At 43.6% G+C, this 19,813-nt stretch overlaps 1 protein-coding gene across 1 annotated transcript in view; it reads left to right on the top strand.

Annotated features, from left to right (window-relative positions):
* The first annotated feature begins 6,211 nt into the window (after positions 1-6,211).
* Positions 6,212-19,813, top strand: part of TNN (tenascin N) — a 36,372-nt gene continuing 22,770 nt past the window's right edge. The window contains exons 1-4 of the mRNA XM_073358209.1: positions 6,212-6,626; positions 7,652-8,023; positions 16,860-17,123; positions 19,582-19,764. Coding sequence (XP_073214310.1) covers positions 6,212-6,626; positions 7,652-8,023; positions 16,860-17,123; positions 19,582-19,764 — 1,234 coding nt within the window. The remainder of the gene's footprint in view (positions 6,627-7,651; positions 8,024-16,859; positions 17,124-19,581; positions 19,765-19,813) is intronic.

Genomic DNA, 19,813 nt, shown 5'->3' on the forward strand with positions numbered 1-19,813 from the left:
TCCTATCTGCAAGCTGCTATTGCACATCACCCTGCTTCAGAGCTATTGAACTCTTTGCTGTAATAAGACCCTAATAATTTTATAGCCAATGTCTGTGTTACGGACATTAAGGTTGAGCTAATGGTGGCTACTCATACTCGATAGCATTTGAAGTCTCCTGAACCCAACCCCAGCGTTCCCAGGTTCAGTTAACTAGGGATGGAATTATTACTTTGCACAATATTGGTTGCAACATATGTGGAAAATGTTTGGCCACTTCCCCTTAGCTAGCCCAGAAAAGAGCCTCTTCAAGGAGCCAATCCCCACCACCTTCCTCAAGAAATGTCCCTTGACCTTGATGCTCAAACCTGTCTGTGACCTTCCCTTTCTCAGCAAAAGGGTTTAGAAGCAGCCTTCTTCCACCTTTCCAATAACCACAATATCCTTAGCACTTTCTGTGATAAGGCCAGAATGAAACTGCTCTTCTTTGGGAATAGCACAGCACTATGGAATCCCACAAGGTTCAATTCTCAGCCCCCTGCTCTTTCTCCTATTTCATGGCCATTTTTCCTCTGCCTTTAATTTGAGCTCACACTGCTAACTTTTACAGTATGCACATATTCACCGCCTCACTGCCTTTCTTTACTACTGTGTCTCAACTTCCTTTAGCTAAATATCTCAAAGACTGATGTGCTTCCTTTGGGGAAAAGAACCATCCTCAAATATTACTCCATTTCCTCGGTTTCTCTCCTCAATGGAGACCTTGTATTTGACTCCACTGTCTGCAATGTTGGAGTTACCCTCCACTCTGGACTCTCCTTCTCCCAGGCTTCCTATGTCTGTCTGTGAATCTCCTTATGTTCCTCTCAGTCCCACCTCTGCTGAAATCGACATCCGTGGTTTCATCATCCCTTGCCTTGATTATAGTAGCTTCCATCCCTGCAGTGTTCCCATGCTTTAACTAACCCATGCATATACAGAAATCTGCTCACTACCTTCTTGCCTATAAAAAGACATGTAACCATATCCCCTACATCTTCAAACAACACCCATGTTTTCCCTCCACTTCAGCATCTGGTTGAAAATTAACCCCCTTGTTTTTAAAACCCTTCATAGATTTGCTGCATAGCCTTTGGGCCAGATCCTCCGCTGGTGTAGATCATTGACTTCGCTGGAACTATAATCAGGCCATGACGATTTACACCAGCCAAGCAGCTGGCTCTTTGTCTCTCCCTTCCCCTTTCTGTTCATCCCACTTGCCTAGTGTCAGCATCCTCCCTGCCTCATATTACAATCTCACCATTATTGGTCCAAGACTCTTCTCCTTTGCATCTCCTGCCATCTGGAATAACCTTCGTGCATCTCTCCACTTACCTGACTGTGCATCTATTTTCATCTGAAAATGTCTCTCTTCCACCGCAATTATTTTTTTTAACTTTGTAAATCTAGCATTTAATTTATGGAGTGTTTTGGGGTACAATTAGTATGTCAGGCACTATTCCAAGACAAGTTATGTCATTTCCTTCCAGGTCACAAAGCAAGTCAGTGACAGAAATAAGAATAGAACCCAGGAGTACTGATCCTTATGGGTATGGTTTAAGAACTGGTTAAATGAGACTTAAATTATTCTTTCATTTCATTGGGGTTGGCAGAGCATGATGGGAGGTGGGGAGGCAGTTTGTCCAGCATCTACTGACCCTATATCTGGTTCAATTAGTAAACTCTTGCTCTCAGGGCACTGAAAGTTGTCAAATTATTTTTTTTTAAATTAACTAATTAATTAAAAACCAAAAATGTTCTAGTTCGAGGAGGTTGCTACCTTCAGAGAAGATGCAGACATCTGAGTCCATGCTAGGAACCATCCAGTTGGATCAGTGACTTTTATCTAATGTTTGTATTGTGCTAGCACCTACAGACCTGAAGCTATTTGGGCTCCATTGTGATAGGCACTGTACAAACATATTGTAAATTCTAGTCCCTTCCCTGAAGAGCTTACAATCTAAAATGGTTAGGAAAGTACAGCTACCTTATTAACAGCCTATCAAGTGGCTTTGTGGTTTAGGTACATCAGCCTTGCATAAGAGGTTGTGGGTTTAAATCCTATGAAAGCACTCATAGAAGATGTTAAAACTATGTTACCTTTTAAATGTTTGCATAGATAGTAAATTCTGTGGGGCAAGGACCTATTTTGTTTTATGCTTGTACAGTGCCTAGCACAAAGGAGCTGGGGTGATAAAGTGACACTGCAGTACAAGTAATATATACAATGGCCAGTTAGCTTGAAGAAATACTGTTGTCCAGAACAGCAAATTGCAAAATTCAGTACACTAAAATACACAGGCATAGACATTAGGAATGGAAAAGACCTATAGGATTAGATCATCTTATCCTTCCCATGAGAATCCTGCCTGTTCTCTACAGTGTCTTATTATCTAGTGTTTTACTAAGTTGAGGTTTAAGTGTCACAAGCAATGTATCTTCCACCACTTTCCTTAGACTATTCCATAGTCTAATATATCTGACTGTTAGGGAAAAAAAATTCCTGGTATTCGATCTAAACCTTTCCTTTACTCAGTTTCACCCTATTACTTCCAGTTACATGATCTTATACATATGACCATAATGTTCTCAATGAAAGATTGGTTACATCCATCCTCTTTTTCTTAAACAGCAGGGGAAAATCTCTTTTATTACATGATGTTGAAGCCAGAAGTACTGGTATCCTCTTTCATTATACTTGACAGAAGTGCTATGTTCAGGACTTTTTCTCTTGAGTGATCTGCTTGCCCAGGAAAATCTGAGATCAATTTGCGGTGCTCAAGAGAGTCTAATTAGTAGAGACATCATGTTACAACACAGAATGGCATGCAATATCCAGAGATGAGAAAAGGGCTTTTCATGTGTGTATGCGTGTGTGGGTTTTTCATTTCCAGGGCTTTGAAAATAAACCCTGTAAAACAAGGTTCTGGACACCCTGTCTGTGGTCTATTGTGAAAATCTGTGGATCTCAAGTACTATGTTGGCTCAAAGCCTTGAGATGAGGACAACCCTTATTACTTGATATGTTTCAGAGGGCTAAAGAGAGCTGAAGGTAGTTAATTTCTGTGGCTCTTTGCCTAAGAAAGGGGAGGTTTGGAAATAGTTTGTAAATGGAATAGCAGATGATGGGGGACGGAGAGAGGATTAAAAGCCTCATCTTCCTTGGCTAACAGGTGGTTGCAAAACCTCAGAACAAGGATGAAGAAGTCCTGCATCAGCAGAATAATGTGCTGAGAGACGAAAAATAGGTTAGATATAGTTTGACAAATGCTGGAAGGAAAAAGCTACAGATTGTTTCTCATTTTTAAAATTTTCTTTATACATAATAAAGGCTCATGGACTGAATCCTGAAGTCCTTATGCTATTTCACTCACTCTTTCCCCTGGCAAAACTCCTGTTAACTTCAGTGAGTGTTCTGCCTGAGCATGTGCTGAGAAAGGTATTGAGCATTTGGCCCTACATACATTTGTTATTGTTTTGGGGTTTTTTTTTTTTTTTTTTAGGAGCCAGAGCCTCAAGTTTCTGAATAAGTAGAGTACTCTTCCTGAACCTTGCCAAGGAGGCTCTAAAGGACAGCTCCATATGCCATGATTTCAGGCTCTGGCTAGTCAAAGTGAGGATCTGTAATGTCATGGGGAGATCTCCTCCATTTTCCAAGATAGAATTTGGGACATGAAAAGTAGGTTTGCCCCTGCTGTGTGTGTGTCTGCGTCTGTGTCTGTGTGTGTAACAATCTTCGCTCTTAACTACAAGTGCCACCATGATTAAAACTGCCAGAAATTATCTTTCCCATTGGCATCAGTTAGTTTGTCAGACCTGTTGTCACTCAAACTAACAATGAGGTTATCTGGTGTGGCTCCTGGATTACCTTTGCAGTGACTATAAAGTAAATCTGACATCCAGTTAAACCAAGCGCTTCAAATCCCTAGAGAGACCTCAAAACTCAGGATGGCACCATGTCATCATACAGTAGTTTAAAATAGAATGTGGGGTAACACCTTGACTTCCCCAGGTTCAGGACAATGCAAGGGTCAAAATGTGCAACACCTTAGAAGAAGCAGAATTAATTTTCCAAGGGCATGCACAAATTGAGTCCCAGTCTTTATTTCACAGGGGCCAGTAACATGATTTAGACTGGAAAGGAGTCTTTGGAGTGGTAGACTGGATGACGAAGGAATTGGTAATACAGGGCCTTGAACGTTTAGATATTGGTTCAAACATCACCCAGGCTAATGATAACCAGTTCATTGTCATTCAGTGACCCATATGAGATGAGCTGATGTCTCAATCCAGTTGATAATGTACAAGTGTCCTCATCACAGTTAGTGCCCTTGCCTGCATGCCCAGCATGGAAGCTGAGCTTCCTCTCTCTTAGAAGAGGGACTTCCAGGTCAGGGTGCAGGAACACAGACAGAGCAGTATGTGAAAGTCTTGCCCTAGCATTGTCTGCACTGAACTTGTTGTATGGAGAGAACTATTCAGCCTCCCTGATTGTGAGCCTGGTACCTTACACCAGCACTAAATTCACTGTACGATAAATAAAAATATTGTACATTTGTACAGTGCAGTTCCTTCCAAAGGATCCTGTGATATTTTCCAATTAACAAACAGCTATGTAAACTATATGCAGTGAAACCTATGCAACACACCATCTGTGTTAGAGAGCTTATTCCTTCACTCTCCCACTTCCCTGGTCCTTCTCGCATGAACAGAGAGCAACAATACCCGAAGTCCGAAGGTGCAAACAATTTGATGTTTATTGGGGTGAACTTCCAGCAAGCTTAAATCCAAGTTCCTTTTTCCTTATTTTTGAATCCCAACTTACTTCCTGTTTGCCCCTAATTTTATATAGTAATATTCTTAGCTATACCTTAACCAATCATTCTACTGAAATTTACCTAACCAATCCTAACATATTGTAACATGACTGGCTAACCGATTATATCCCACCACCTTAATTAGTTTACACCCATCAAAATTAATTGTACAGCAGACAGAAACAATCACAGAACCAGACAGAGACCATGCAAATGAGCAATAGCAAAGTGGGAACTATAATGACAAAACAATACAGAAGTGAGGATTTCACAACTACATCTATAAAGACATAAGGGTTTCCCAGCTGTGTCTTTTGATAAGTGAGTTCTTAACAGACAGAAATCTATCAACCTAAATTTCCTTTTACATCTTCTAGGCTCTTCCCTTTCTCTGGAGGTGATAGATCGGATCACCTTCCTAACAGCCCCATATTGACTAGTTTGGAATGTGAGGATGTGACCATACGCTTCCCAGCTTATGGCTGCCTCTGCTGCTTAGCCAAAGGCATTGGCCTAAGAACAGGGCCTCAGACTGTCACAGTGAGAGAAGGCCCTTACAGAGAGTCTTTCTTGCATACTTCTATTACTAGCTAAATGATAAACATATACCTACATTCTTAAAGTATAGGCCTTTACAGGCAGGCCTGAATATCTATATCCTAACAATCTGTATTAGCCAACCTCTTTTCATAAAAGGCTGCAACAAGATATTATCCTGAATGTTCCGAGAACAATTCTGCTACAGACTTTATTGGAAAATCACCTCTGTTAAGGAGCTGATTTTTGTCACCCTTGAGTGGCTGCCTTAAAGCATGTTTCACTGTATAGCGTTTACTCCATCCACCACTGAAATGCAGCAATCTCTGGGGTGAACTATGTTTAACAGCACACTGCAACAGTGTACAGCAGCTTAATGTAATAAGTGAGGGAAAAATACTATATCCATTTAAACTGCAGGGGAATTGTTAGACCTAATGTCAGGTAGGGCCAACACTTTTACTTGAACTAAAATTGCAACGGGATAGTTAATAATCAGGACTTTAATAATCAAGTTTTAAGTATCATCTGAAAGATATCATCTTGCAGAGCACAGTGCCTGCTAATGATGGGTCAGGACTCTAATTCAGTGCTGACTTATAAGGAAGAGTGGTGCCTACTGAGTCAACACAATTACCATTTTCTGTATCACCCAGATATTCTTTGTATATGTCTTATCCAAATACTGACCAACCTGTCACTGATGAACTTGTGAGCTCACAGCACCAGATAGACCACGGCCTGCTGCGATGCTTTTATGGTTTTATGGTAGAATTTTTTTCATCCTTGAAACCATCTTCACTGTTTTTATAGGATCCTTCCCTCTGACGAATTACAAGATGAGTGTCTGGAGTTGGCTTACTTTCCCTCAGGGGATGTTCCTGTACCTTGCTCTCCAAATAGCTGCTGTTCAGCTCCCCCATGAACCTCACAACTGTACCAGCAATGGTCAGAAAATCTCCTTCAGCCACTCATACAAGATTGATCTACCCAAATCACCCCAGATCAAGGTGGAGGCGGACCCGTTGCCGCTCAAAGACGACAGTCATGTGCTGCTTGCTGCTGGGGATGCGGACGAGGAGGAGGAGCAGAATATCATATTCAGGCACAACATCCGAGTTCAGACACCGAGAGGTGACTGTGAAGCTTTGGGACACATGAAAGATCTGGTGGAAAGGATGGAAAAGATGGAGAAAGAAATGATGGTGCTCAAGGAGGCCTGCAGTGTACAGAGGTGCTGTGGGGGAGTTCAAGGTGTGCATCATACTGTGATTTATTTTTTTGTAGTGTGTTCTCTCTAACTCCAGTAACTTTAATTGTATGTCCCTCTCTGTGCTGTGCTATTCCCTACTGGAAAAGTTCTGGGTAGGCTGGAGCCCAGGTTTCTTACATTGGAGTATGGAAGTCTGAGGCATATGGAAAGCAGGATTAATGGGATCAATTAGTTTCCGGAGTATGAGGTGGGGAATTTGGAAGTCTCTCTGTCAGGAACTCCAGAAGTCCATTGAAGCCAATGGAAAGACTCCCACTGACTTCACTGGGCTTTGGGGAGAGCTCAAGTTCCAGAGCTTGGGCTGGAATTCTACTGTTTATGAGGTGATGGAGTGCTTGGTTTGCTGTGCTCCCCAGTGGTGATGGGCAGGGGTAGGGGTGATTTCAAGTGTCCTCACAGTGGCAAGAAGCTCAGACTCAGCAGCGGGGTGTGGAATTCTGGGGTTTCTGGAAGAGTTTGGGCTTGGATTAGACTCCTTGATTTCCTGATCTTGAGGGAGTCAAACTCTGGAATCTCCAAGGTGGGGTAGGGGTCAGGTTCCTGGGCTTGGCGGGGAAAGCTGAAGTTCCCAAAATGTGCTAACATGTGTCTTTCAGCTTTGAGAGGAATTCTGGAGTGTCTGAGAAGTCAGGGCATGGAGTTCTTGAGTTTGTGAGAGGGGACATTCTGGAATTCCACATCAGCAGGAGGCGTGATTGTAGCATTCCTAGGTTTTTTGTTTTGTTTCCAGTCCCAGGATTTTTCATCTTAAAGGAAAATGTTGAATTTGTTTGTTTTTCTTTGGTAGGTAACTGTCTAAAACAAAGAAGAATGCCCAGGTGATGGTCTCATATGACCCTAGTGGGTGCAGCTATAATCAGTCCATTTAGTTTCTCTTTCCTACCAGTGGTTTTGAATAGATCTTCTCTATATCGGTCTACGGCTCTATTTCTAATGCTGTTTTGTCTGCCTCTTTCTCTCCTGCATGCTACCTGCTGATGTTGGCTCTGGGTCCCTAACTGGACAGGTGTCTCGAATTGCAGTGGCCATGGAACTTTCATCCAAGAGATCTGTGGATGTGACTGTGATGAAGGCTGGGAGGGCAGCGATTGCTCCCGCCCCAGCTGCCCCAACAATTGCAATGGCAATGGACGCTGTGTTGATGGCAAATGCATCTGCAGCAAACCCTACGTTGGTGAAGACTGCAGTCAGCGGCTGTGCCCTATGAACTGCAGTGGCAATGGGATCTGCAACAATGGTGTGTGCCAATGCTATGAGGAGTTCATTCGAGATGACTGCAGCGAGAAGAGATGCCCCAATGACTGCAGCGGCAACGGTTTCTGTGACAGCGGCGAGTGCTACTGCCACGATGGTTTCATTGGGCTTGACTGCTCCCAGGGTAAGAATCACCTTCCTTTTATTCCTTCTCTCTGTCTTTTATCCCAGAGTGTCCCCTATATCCCCCTTCCTTCCTGCCCACTGTGGCATATGTTTGGTTCCTTCTGCAGCTAACCCCACCCAACATCCATTAGCTGGAGAGGATGCTATCCCCACCCCATAGCCAAAGGCTGGATATGGAGGCCTATAGCCAAAGAGGGATGCTAACCAAGCCCATAGATCGGTCCTGGGAATAAAGGCAAGGGGGTCAGCCAGGTCTGCCTGCCTGCTGCAGTCTGCAGTTGTTGTAAGTAAGCCAGAGGATTCAGTACAAGCTGTGACCAATGGTACATGAAAACCTTCAATAATCTACTCTGGGCTGAGGCAGTTGGGAATTTAGGATTAGAAGGCACCTTGTAGGTCATAAAGTCCAGTCTCCTGCTGTCTCAGGCAATGTCATCATATAATCTTGTTCATAAACTGATCAAGCTCCATCTTAAATCTAGCTAGGTTGTTTGCTCCCACTGCTGCTGTTGGAACCTCCCCTTTGAGAAGCTATTTCTTGTCCTGTATCTGCACAAGGCAGTGGGGGCTGACTGATTAGACCTGAGTGAGCTGACCCTGCTCTCTCTCCAGAGATTCCAACTGGACTGGGCCAGAAGCAGAACCTCCTTAGTTTAAAGACACTATCAGTGAGGCTACTTGCTGCAGGATTTCTGCTGAAGCCCTTGTGTAGCTGTACTTAAGACTCAGTGCATGGCCTTGCTCTTTGGGTCATTAACCTTAGCCTGCATTTGTCTGCTTTTACACAGAATGACAAAGCTGAAAACCGTGATCATAATCCCCTTCCTTGTGCTGGTCTGCCTTTGCTGGAGGGTGTCTACTAGGGAAGGTTTTATGTTGCTGTTGTTTCTCCACATGTATCTATTAAGTTGAATCTATAGTCTGAGATTTTCAAAGGGGCCTAAGGGAGTTATGTGCCCCAATCCTATTGACTTTCAGGAGGAGTTGGGCACCTCATTCCAATAGGTCTCCTCTGAAATCTCAGCCTCAGTCTCATTCAAGGTCTTTTAGCATAAAAAGTGCCCTAGGAGCCCTAGTCAAATAGTGAGTGGATCCTGTTCTGGACAACCAACTCAACCCCAGCTGCCAGTCTGAGGGCTTGCTACCATTACTACTTCCCATCCTTGAAAAGCCTTAATGCCCATAAAAATGGCTCAATGGTCTAGTCATCCAGTTTGAAATGTCTTTTAAATCCCTATAACTGCAAGTTCATATCCCAGCCATGTCAACTCAGCCCTTCAACCTTCTGAGGCAGGTGAATTGAGTACAGGCAGATTATTGTAAGTGAAGTACCTTATAAATCAAGATCCCCTGTGCTCTGAATCATCATTAAAGCTCTGAACTTGCTCCTCAAAACCTACATTTGCTCATTGGTTCACCTTGTTTAGAAAAAGTGCTAGAGACAAAATTCTCCCCCTATACCAAAGCTCTTAACCAACACCTCACCCGAGTCAACCCCCAGTCTTTCTTTCCAGGTTTTCTGTTTGCCTCTCTGTCTATGATCATTCTGTTCTGTCCACAGAAATGAGCAAGGAGTGCATGCTGTCAGAGGGGCAGCCAGGTCTGTGAGGGTGGCAGCCAGAATTGTCTCTGGTCTCCCAAGGGGGTTCTGGCCCTGCCTCCCAAAGAGAAGGGTCTGAGTGCAACCTGGCTTCTTCCTCCCCGTGCTGTTGTTGCTGCTGTTGCTCCAGTAGTAGGGTGGACAAGTTATAAAATTAATACACATTATACAATTCATTTTGTATTGTAACTTACGACTAGATCAGCAAGGTCACAAAAAGGAAAAATACTTTTCCTAAATCCTGTGTGAAACAGTTTATATTTCTGCAGCATCCGCCAAGCTCTCCTCTTCCAATGTCATTAAACTGGCTTTCATGTTCTGAGAAAGAGACTTCTGGATCCTGCAGGATTACTACCGACTGCTGCGGTGGTACAGTTTCACTGATGTTTACATCTCTTTGCACACAACAAGACACATTTAATAATTTGTTGTCATTATTACTGGCATATCTGAGCAACTAGAACGTATCTACTCCCTAAAGTGCAGAATTATTTGCACTCATTAATTTTTACAATTCATTTATGATCCATAAGGAGCTATGGAGGGAACTAGATATTAAACCTCAGATACTGACTTGTGCTCTTTTTGAACATCACCTCATCACTCTATAGAGCACTTTGAGATACCTTAAATAAACGTGGCACCTGATTAAAACCAAATTTTTCTATCAAGTTATTGCCTTTGCTTGAAAATCATTGTGTTGGAGCAGAAGCAATAGGAATGGTGGAAAGTGGAGGGGGTTTTAAAGTATGAGAAGCTGAGACTCTCCAATGGGGCCAGGATTCCTAACAGGCAGATATGTGAGCTTTCAACCCAGCAGTGAATTTAGAAACATGTTCCTGGTTTCCCGCTTGCTTAGGCCATAGGGCTTTAATCTATTTCCTGAGAAGCAACTGGCTAATGGAGAAAGATTTATAATAGTAATGAGAACACAAGATGGACTCTTGGCATCTAGTCACCCAAACCCCATCCGTCCTCATACTTCCCTCAGCAATTAGTATTGTTTATACAAAGAATCCTTTCATAGAATATCAGGGTTGGAAGGGACCCCTGAAGGTCATCTAGTCCAACCCCCTGCTCGAAGCAGGACCAATTCCCAGTTAAATCATCCCAGCCAGGGCTTTGTCAAGCCTGACCTTAAAAACCTCTAAGGAAGGAGATTCTACCACCTCCCTAGGTAACGCATTCCAGTGTTTCACCACCCTCTTAGTGAAAAAGTTTTTCCTAATATCCAATCTAAACCTCCCCCACTGCAACTTGAGACCATTACTCCTCGTTCTGTCATCTGCTACCATTGAGAACAGTCTAGAGCCATACAGTGCAAGTTTGTTTGTTACCAAAGAGGAGGAAAGAAGGAGGATTTTCAGTGGTTTCTAAGTGTCCAAAATGTAGCACTTGTTCACCTTTGTTTTCATCATGCCATTTCCCTGGACAAATGACTGCAATTTATTGATCAGGCCCCAGAAGGGCTTTGGTTTGTCACATCTGCCTGGGTGAATGGCTCTAGCTGATCTCAGAATTTGTATTGTTTCTGGATGAGATGGCAGGTGACCTCTGTGTCAACACCTCATCAAAACATGCCGCTGATGATGTAGAACTGAAAAGCCAGGAAGAAGAAATAGTGACAGTTTGTTGATATTGCAGCCACCTGGGTCACTATTCCATGCAATTGGCTAATAGACAACTTTGTTTTTCTGTGCTGGGCCCTTCACTTTAAAGGGTGCAGATAGTGCCTGCTCCATCCAAACTGCACTTACATACAGAACAAGATCTGTCCTGTGTGTTTGGGGTTATTTTACCCCAAGTAAACCCAAATCCCATGTATGTTCCAAGGCAATGAAGGGCCATATTCTGCCCTTGCGTTACATAGCTTCAACTAAAGGCAATGGGAACTGTGTACGCACCTCTAAGGATGGACTTTGGCTAGAGCTGTGGATGAAGTGAGGAGAGATTGCTGGGAAAAAAGCACAATTAGTTTCAAGAGAGAGCCTTTCCCAGTAGGACAAATTACACTACCATCATGTTTAGTGGCTTCATGATTGCTGAAGCAATGTATCTTTTGACCAAATGGGTAAGATGTTATTCCCATCAGAAGGGCTAGGGTGTACACTGGATTTGTCAATATCTGTTTTCTGCAGGGATCAAACTTTCTTTAGTTTTCTTCACTACTGTGGTGCTCTCCTCAGGGCACGCACAGCCGTAAACCACTGTGTTACCTCTCTGCCTCAGTAAGAGAGAGCTTTGCTGGAACTTAGACTGTGTATCAGCTACCTGCCATGCCTGCCTGTCTGTTTCACCAGCAAACTCCCTGACACTCTGCTAATCTTAACCTTGCCTTGCAGGTAACAATCAGTGAACCTCATTTCCTGAATTCCCCAGAGACATCTCTGCAGTGTCCAGTCCCTCTCACTGAGCACTCACAGAAATTATTAAGTTTGCTGCCTCCAAAGAGACAAAGCACACATCAGCCTGTTTAATTGAGGACTCACACTTAATTCAATATAGCAGCACTGAGATGGTTTTGTAATAAAATAAGGATAAGTTTACTAATAAAAAGGACAGAGGTTTAAGTGATACTAAGCAAGAGAAAAAGAGACAGGTCTGGTTACAAACCAAACCATACATGCTTTCTAGTGACTAAACTTAATTCTAGCAAGTTATAGTCTTTGCCTAAATAGGTTTCTCACTTCTGAGTTACCAGCAGCTCCTGCCCTTCAAGCCAGGAGCATCCATTTTTTACAGACACCGAGGTTTCTGTTCTTTATTCCTTAAGTGATGGCTCCTCTGCCAGTAATCAAGCCAGTCAGCCAGGAAAATCCACATTTCTTTGTCTAGGGCAGGCTGGATTTATGCATTGCTTCTGAAACACATTTTAAGAACATATTTCCAGCACACACATGTAATTCTTTGTGCACAACCCATACATACATCACACAATGATATTAATGACCAGTATATCACCAGCTTTCTGCGAGTTCTGATGATTTTGCAGAAGGAAAGAAAACTATCTCCTTATCCCTGAATTATTTCAAAGGCCCAAATAATCCCTGAAATTAGTGCACGTGACTTCTTCATTCCTGAAGATGTAAACTGACTTCCATAGTGTGACAATCAGGGTCCAGATACCCCAGAGGGCCTGAACCCCAAATAATAAGCAATTGAATCAACTAGTTGTACACATTATTACGGCACTATAAGAAGTGTATCAAGTAACACCTTTTTTTTTTTTTTTTGGTGCCAATGTGAGCTTAAGAAGATAGTGGGAAGAAGCCAGGAAAATACTGTATTAGATGCAGCAAGCAGTATTTATGGCAGTTAGCAATAAGCTACTTGGCGGGGAGAGAGAGGCAAGAAGATCATATGATTGGGAACCACAAGTCTGGTTAGTCTAAACTGTGTTTAACAAATTTTTGCTTGGTCAATGTAGACCAGACTGACTGTAACGCATCTTAAACTAACAATAAAGTAACTTTAACAGTGAAGATCTAAAGGTTGGTTTAGTACAATAAAATAAACCCTTAAAACCAGCACGCTAATCTTTTGGAATAAACTGTAACACTTGTTTCCCAGCATAGGAATAGGAACTGAGACAATCTTGTTTTGTGATGGGCCAACCGCAGCAGATTCCGAAGTTCAGTTCGGTCGCTGAAAGTTCAGCTGTTGCTTATCTGAGCTTATGTGTTATGGAAATCTGAGCAGATGTTCACTATTTCCTGGTTTTTTGCTGTGATATGGAATAGCACCAATAAATACCCTGGAGGTATTTCTGCTTTTACTCCTGGACAAAATCAGGGAGTTCCAAGACGTGAAATGTAAAAATAAAAAGCCCTACATATATTAAAAAGTTAATCCAGCTTTTTTGATAGTAGAAAAATCATTGGGTGTTTGATTCAAGTTTTGGGAAAGGTTCAAAAAGGTTTGGGGTAAAATTGTCAAAAGTGCCTAAGTGACTTAGGAGCCTAAGTCTTATTGAATTGACTTAGTGCCTAAGTCATTCTTAAAAGTGGAACTTAGGCTCCTCAGTAGCATAAGCTCTTCTGAAAAGTTTATCCCAGCCTTATTTTATCTGAACTGATGGTTTCTTCCTCGTTCCTTGGAAAGGAACTGATAGTATCCCCTTAATATCTACTGTGTAAAATAGAATGTACAGTTATAAAGAAGAGTCTATATAAATTTACTATCTGAAAAGCATGAGAATGGTTAGTTTTTTGAATCCTTCAGAAAGGTATAAAAATATACTGTGCAAAACTTGAGTTAATTAAGGCTGGAGCCTGTTGAGCATCTGTCACCATTATTTGCTATCACTTATCACTTTCTGTAAATTTAGTGGGATCGGGTGTCCTTATCGTGTAAACTGACTGTCAAAGAGCAAGTGTGGGATTTACTCAGCTCAAGATGTGATAGAACTCAAACTCAAACTGTTTCTGAGAACGTTCTCTTTGATTGGAGGTTCATCAAATATTGAGCAGGATTTCTGCAGAAACTGAAGGCACAGGGTCTGTGCCCAATGGATAGAGAATTGTTATTGATGCAAGGGGAGCAGGAGGCCCAAAAATATTGACTCCATGAAACAACCAAACTAGAGATTCTGGATTTTTATTTCTTTCATGCATATTACACATACATGCATTCTGACATACTCATTTATATATTTATATATATACGTGTAGTCTGGTGCACTTGTTCTTTCTCTCTCATACGTGGACTTCCTCTTTCATGCTCCCTCGCATCTGAACTTCTCTCTGTAACCCTTCTGCCCGTCAGAGTTGGCAGCAACAAGGGCCGGGTTCAATATCTAGGGGTTCCATTCCAATAACACAATGCAAACCGGCTCGAGCCCCCACCCAGTGACCTGGGACAAATATATACCACCCCGACTGGGCGCCTCCAAGAGGCAATACTTCCCCTCTCGCAAGCACATAGTCTGAGTGTAGCAAAAGTCTTTTAATAACAGAGAGAAACAATGTGGCATTATGTTGGGGAAACACCACCAACCGGATTCATAACACAACCCATGAGCAAAAACAACCCCACCCCAGGCAAATTGGGGCAGGCCCTTTTCCCTTTGGTTCTTGAGTCCAGCAACCCCAAAAGTCCAATGCCCCAAAAGTCTCTGTCCCTGGTCAGGGCAGCCCCAGAGTTCGAAAGTTTATCGGTGGAGCTTTACCTCCCAACCTGGGTGGAAATGGGACGGGGGTAAGAGGCACCTTACGTGATCTGAAGCTGACCGCCCCATAGCTCCATAGCGGTGCTCCGCTCCGCTCCGCCAGCCGCCCCACAAAACTCCTTCGCGCAGCTGCACTCCGCTCCGCCAGCCGCCCCACGAACTCCTTCGCTCAGCTGCGCTCCGCTCCGCCAGCCGCCCCACGAACTCCTTCGCTCAGCTCCACGGCCCACAAGCAGCTCCTGCCATCCACACACTGCTCTGTGTTGAACTGCTTCACCAGCCGTCCCGCAAACTGCTCCACAATATATCTTCAGGCTCCCCCACTACTTAACACAACACTCAGTGATTTCAGCGCTTAGGTGAATTCAGCTTATAGTAGGGGAGCCCCAGTGCTGGTGCACTGTCAGCCCACAGTGAGCTCAGCAGCCTATAACTAGACTTCTAATGAAATCAAAATTAGCTCTGATATTCCACAGTGGAGAGAGGAGGAAGTGCAATCAGCATGTAAGGCCCTCACCAAGGGGCCCATGCCACCAAGTGTTAATACTTGTCCCCAGCCTCTCTCCATTCACACAGTTTTGGAACCCATGACCCTTGCCTAGTGAGTGCTACTTAGATGATGGTGAATCCCTCCATCGTAACAAAAGGCCACGTACAGTTCCAAGCACAGTTCCCATAATCAGGGTAATAACAATTTATTCTTCCTGCCCCAATAACAGAGACACTGGGGATCCCACAGCAGCCAAAGTGACCATTTGGGCAGCTATGGTCTCATTCTAGGCGTGGTGGGTGTGCCTATGCAAATGAGATCGGCCCCTGAAGTTCTTTTCCACAACTTGCCACACCTCACCACCAGATGTCAGGGTGGAGCTCATCCTGACACTGCTTACATCTCTACAACCTTGAAATCACTTTTCCAGTATGCAGTTAGTTCCTGCAGTAGCTGCCTGTGACTGTCTTTCACTGTGTGACTGACAGCTGTAACTCATCCCTGTGTTTGGCCTCCTTCCAGCAGTAGCAGTGAAAGTCAGTGCATTGAAAGTGCCTGGCTTACCTTCAGAACTGCAGTTTCGGCATTTGTAAGTGTCTGAGCAATTGTAGAGTGAGGAGAGTTCTGTTGTATAGCTGCTGCGATAGCTCGGTAGTCTTTCTGAGGTTCAGGACCGAATGTTGTGAGAAGCGTTAAGGCCCATTTTTGCTGCCACTCAAATTCTGTGATGAAGTCATTCCCCAGCTGTAGTTGAACTTTGCAGTACTATTACAGAGTTACTGCTTTGGGTGCCAATGAAAATATAGGCCACGAATTACAAAACCAGAGCACTGGCTTTAGAGGATAACCTGCTACCAGCTATCTCCAGTGTAGAACATTGAGATGTGCTGCCCTTCCTAGAGTTCTGTTCCTGCCCCCAGATCTCCAGGACAGTCTTGATCTTCCTGGGTCTATATGTCTGACAAGCCTCTTTGACTAGGCAATTAGAGGGTCCTGCACTTATTCTGGATCTTGTAACGTCAGTGCAGAATTATTTAATGCCACAGAACAAGAATGATATAATGGTAACTGCACTCATCCAGCCAAGCAAGGAGGAGCCTCTTTCCTTGACAGGTTTCAGAGTAGCAGCTGTGTTAGTCTGTATTCGCAAAAAGAAAAGGAGAACTTGTGGCACCTAGGTACCTAGGCACTTGTACTAGGTACTTGTGGCACCTAGGCACACTTGGTACCATGGGTGACACTGAGAGTGTTAAGGAAGTTGTATCTTGGCATTCTTTTGATGCTTGACATGTCCATGGCGCTAAGTATATCCCATTTATTGCAACGTTGAGTGTTCTCAATTCCCATTGTCCACTGCAACTATACCTCTTTGTGGATAAGCAGAGGACTTCATCCTCCAGCGCTGTCTTTGTAGTCCTGTTCACCAGCTGTTCATTCATTGTACCAATGCAAAATATGGGCCTGATCCAAACCCCATTGAAGTCAATGGAAAAACTCTCATGGACTTCAGTGGACTTTGGACCATGCCCCAAGATGAGATATCAGTCTTATAATTTCTTCTCCTTTTTTTCCTGTAGTCATTGCTCCTCAGAATGTGCAGCTGCTGTCGACCACAGAAGATTCTTTGACCTTCAGCTGGGATCAGGTGCTCGATGTGGATTATTACCTCCTCAGCTATTATCCGATAGGGCATGAGGCCTCCGCAGTACAAGTCAGAGTGCCCAAAGGACAGCTCAGCTATGAGATCCCGGGCCTTCATCCTAGCACAAAGTATCAGATCACACTTCGTTATGTGAAGAAGGGGATTTCCAGTAACCCAGAACACCTACAAGCAAGGACAGGTGGGAGCACTAGAAAGTCCCTTTCCTCCAACAAAGGATTCGCTGGTCTTCAAAGTCAGGTTCAAACTATAGGGGGAGCAAACTGCTAGGCTTTGGGCGTGTATGGCACTTCACATGACTTCCTGTCTGAGCTTTTGGAAAGGCCCATTCTCTAAGCCTTTCTTCTCCCATTTAAAGATGCCAAAATTTCCCTTCCCCCCTAAAATCCCAGCCATTGTTCTCTGCTTCTGAATTCAAGGGAGTTCACAATGCTAGGGCCAGTTTACTCTCTGACTTCAGGAAGCAGGAATGTTTCACTGTCACGCTGTCTGGAGTGGCTCACGACTGTGAGTGCCTACCTCAGGGCAGACATCCCAAATTGGTGGTATGTTCTATAATTAGATTTTACTGACCTAGTAACAAACGTGAACTCCTGGATCACTATAACAGTCTTACAAAGGAGTCACAGACAGTCCCCTTAGACTGTCCAGTCTATTTTGCCACCCAGGAAATCCGGATTTGGTGATAAATGGTCACTTACACCAAAAATCACAGAATGTTCAGTTTGCTCCCAGTCCCAAGAGACCAGTCTCTTATCCCAGATCAATTTGCATCTTAGATCTCACGTCAAAGACAATGCCTGTAGCTAATCCTGTAATAAATTATCTCCAGTTTTATTAACTAGGAAAAAGAAATGAGAGAATTATTTACAGGTTAAAGTAAGCAAACATACACGCAAATGAGTTACTATCTATGGTTCCTAAAGATGACAGAGATGTAGTAATCTGTCAAATCAATGTGTCTTTCAGGGTAGACCCAGGGGTAACCCCTGGGGATCTCTGCCTTAGTTTAGTGTCTTTGGCCCTGTGAAAGTTCAAACAGAAAAGAAGGAACAATTTTCTTGTGACCCTGTTTTATATTTTACATTTCGCCTTATAGTCCATGAGACGAGCTCCCTTGCACATGGCATTTCCAAGGTGTGATAGGGCCATTTACCAATCCTTTGAATTGTGATATTCATTAATGGCCGGTTTAATCTTGAGGATTTCTGTGCCTGGGTTCACAAGTTCAGAGCAAACATTTTCAAAGTTATAAAGTGAAACAGACGTATTTCCTGATAGCATGGAATACTGATATTACAAGTTTCAGAGTAGCAGCCGTGTTAGTCTGTATTCGCAAAAAGAAAAGGAGTACTTGTGGCATCTTAGAGACTAACCAATTTATTTGAGCATAAGCTTTCGTGAGCTACAGCTCACTTCATCGGATGCATATTACAAGTATGATTAATGCATGCAGCAATTTACAAGCTTTTTGTAGAGTCTAAACACTCAATACATTCTTATAAGGCTGCAACCTATTTTAACAAAATGAACGTAAGATGAACTGATCTGGTTTCCAGCTATGAGTTTGTCAGCTCTTAACTAACACTTATGACCTTGGCCAGATCTGGCACTTGGTTTACCACTGTCACAGACACATCTCCCCCTCACTCTCCCTCCAGTCTTCGGTCACCTTCATTGTCTTCCTGTCAATCTCAAATGCCCTGCTGGCCTTCAGAATTCTCCATGGACTCTTTTCACCTGACCCCTCAGAACTTATATTGACTTATAACCCTGCCCGCTCTCTCCACTCCACCAATCTCTGCCTGAGCGATCTTGCCTCATATATACTTCCTCACTCCACTCTTTAGATCTTAGCCTTCTCTCTGCTCCTTCTCTGCAGTTGGAGGTAGAGGAATTTGTTTTTTAATTTGTGCCATCCTCTCTCCAAGAAATTGGAGCTCCTTACTCTCCGAGAACCATCCATTTGAATGGACACAGAAGGGTTTCAAAGAAGGAGAATGTAATTACCCAGGTGGGACTTGGCTAGGGTTATGGTACTGCGTAGGCTGTACAGCATGGTATGAAGATCCTTAAAGAGTACAAGTAGTCAGGACTTCATCTGTACATATGGCAATGCCAGGTGCACAGCACTTCCTAACATCATGCTGGGGTGTTGTAGCATTATGGACTCAGACGGCAGAGTGCCAGTTTTGAATTGTCAGCACCACTCCCTGCAGTAGCTATGTTTTCCTCAGGCATCTCTGGGCCAGACCTGAATTAGTCTGACCTTACTTAGGTGATGAGATCTTCACACTGTGCTATCTCAATGCCCTTGGTAAAGCCAGTAAAGGGTTGGATTATGGGGAGTATGTATTTATTTGTAACAGAAGACATAGGAGCCAGAGTCCTCTATGGCTGGGATAGAGCTTTACAGTGAGTACAGTCAGGCCTGTTGAAAGAATAATTGCATTGTGTCTAGTTAACAACCCTTCAGTTCATCTGAGAAATTGTACCTGGTTTTGAGGCCTGAGACCCCTGGTGGAGGTAGTTTGGCTCTTTCCTGTCTTGTGTGCACACATGGAGAAGAGGTGGCTTTGGTGCTGCTGAAATGATAATGTGGTGCTCGCTCATCACCCTCCCCACTCTGTCTTCTGTAGCTCTATCTGCAGTTAGCGCTGCCTGGGTGACAGAGGAGATGGAGGACTCGCTGGAAGTGGAGTGGGAGAACCCCCCAACAGAGCCGGACTATTTTAAACTGAGGTTCAGCTCACCGCAAGGACAGGAGAAGGAGGTGGTGGTGCCTAAAAGCAGCGAACCAAAGAGCAGATACATCATCAGCGGTAAGTGACTGGATAAGTGGTAAGTGACAGAGCCCAAACGGGTCACAGC

Source organism: Lepidochelys kempii, chromosome 8 (genome assembly GCF_965140285.1).
Source record: "Lepidochelys kempii isolate rLepKem1 chromosome 8, rLepKem1.hap1, whole genome shotgun sequence".
Taxonomy (NCBI): Eukaryota; Metazoa; Chordata; order Testudines; family Cheloniidae; genus Lepidochelys; species Lepidochelys kempii.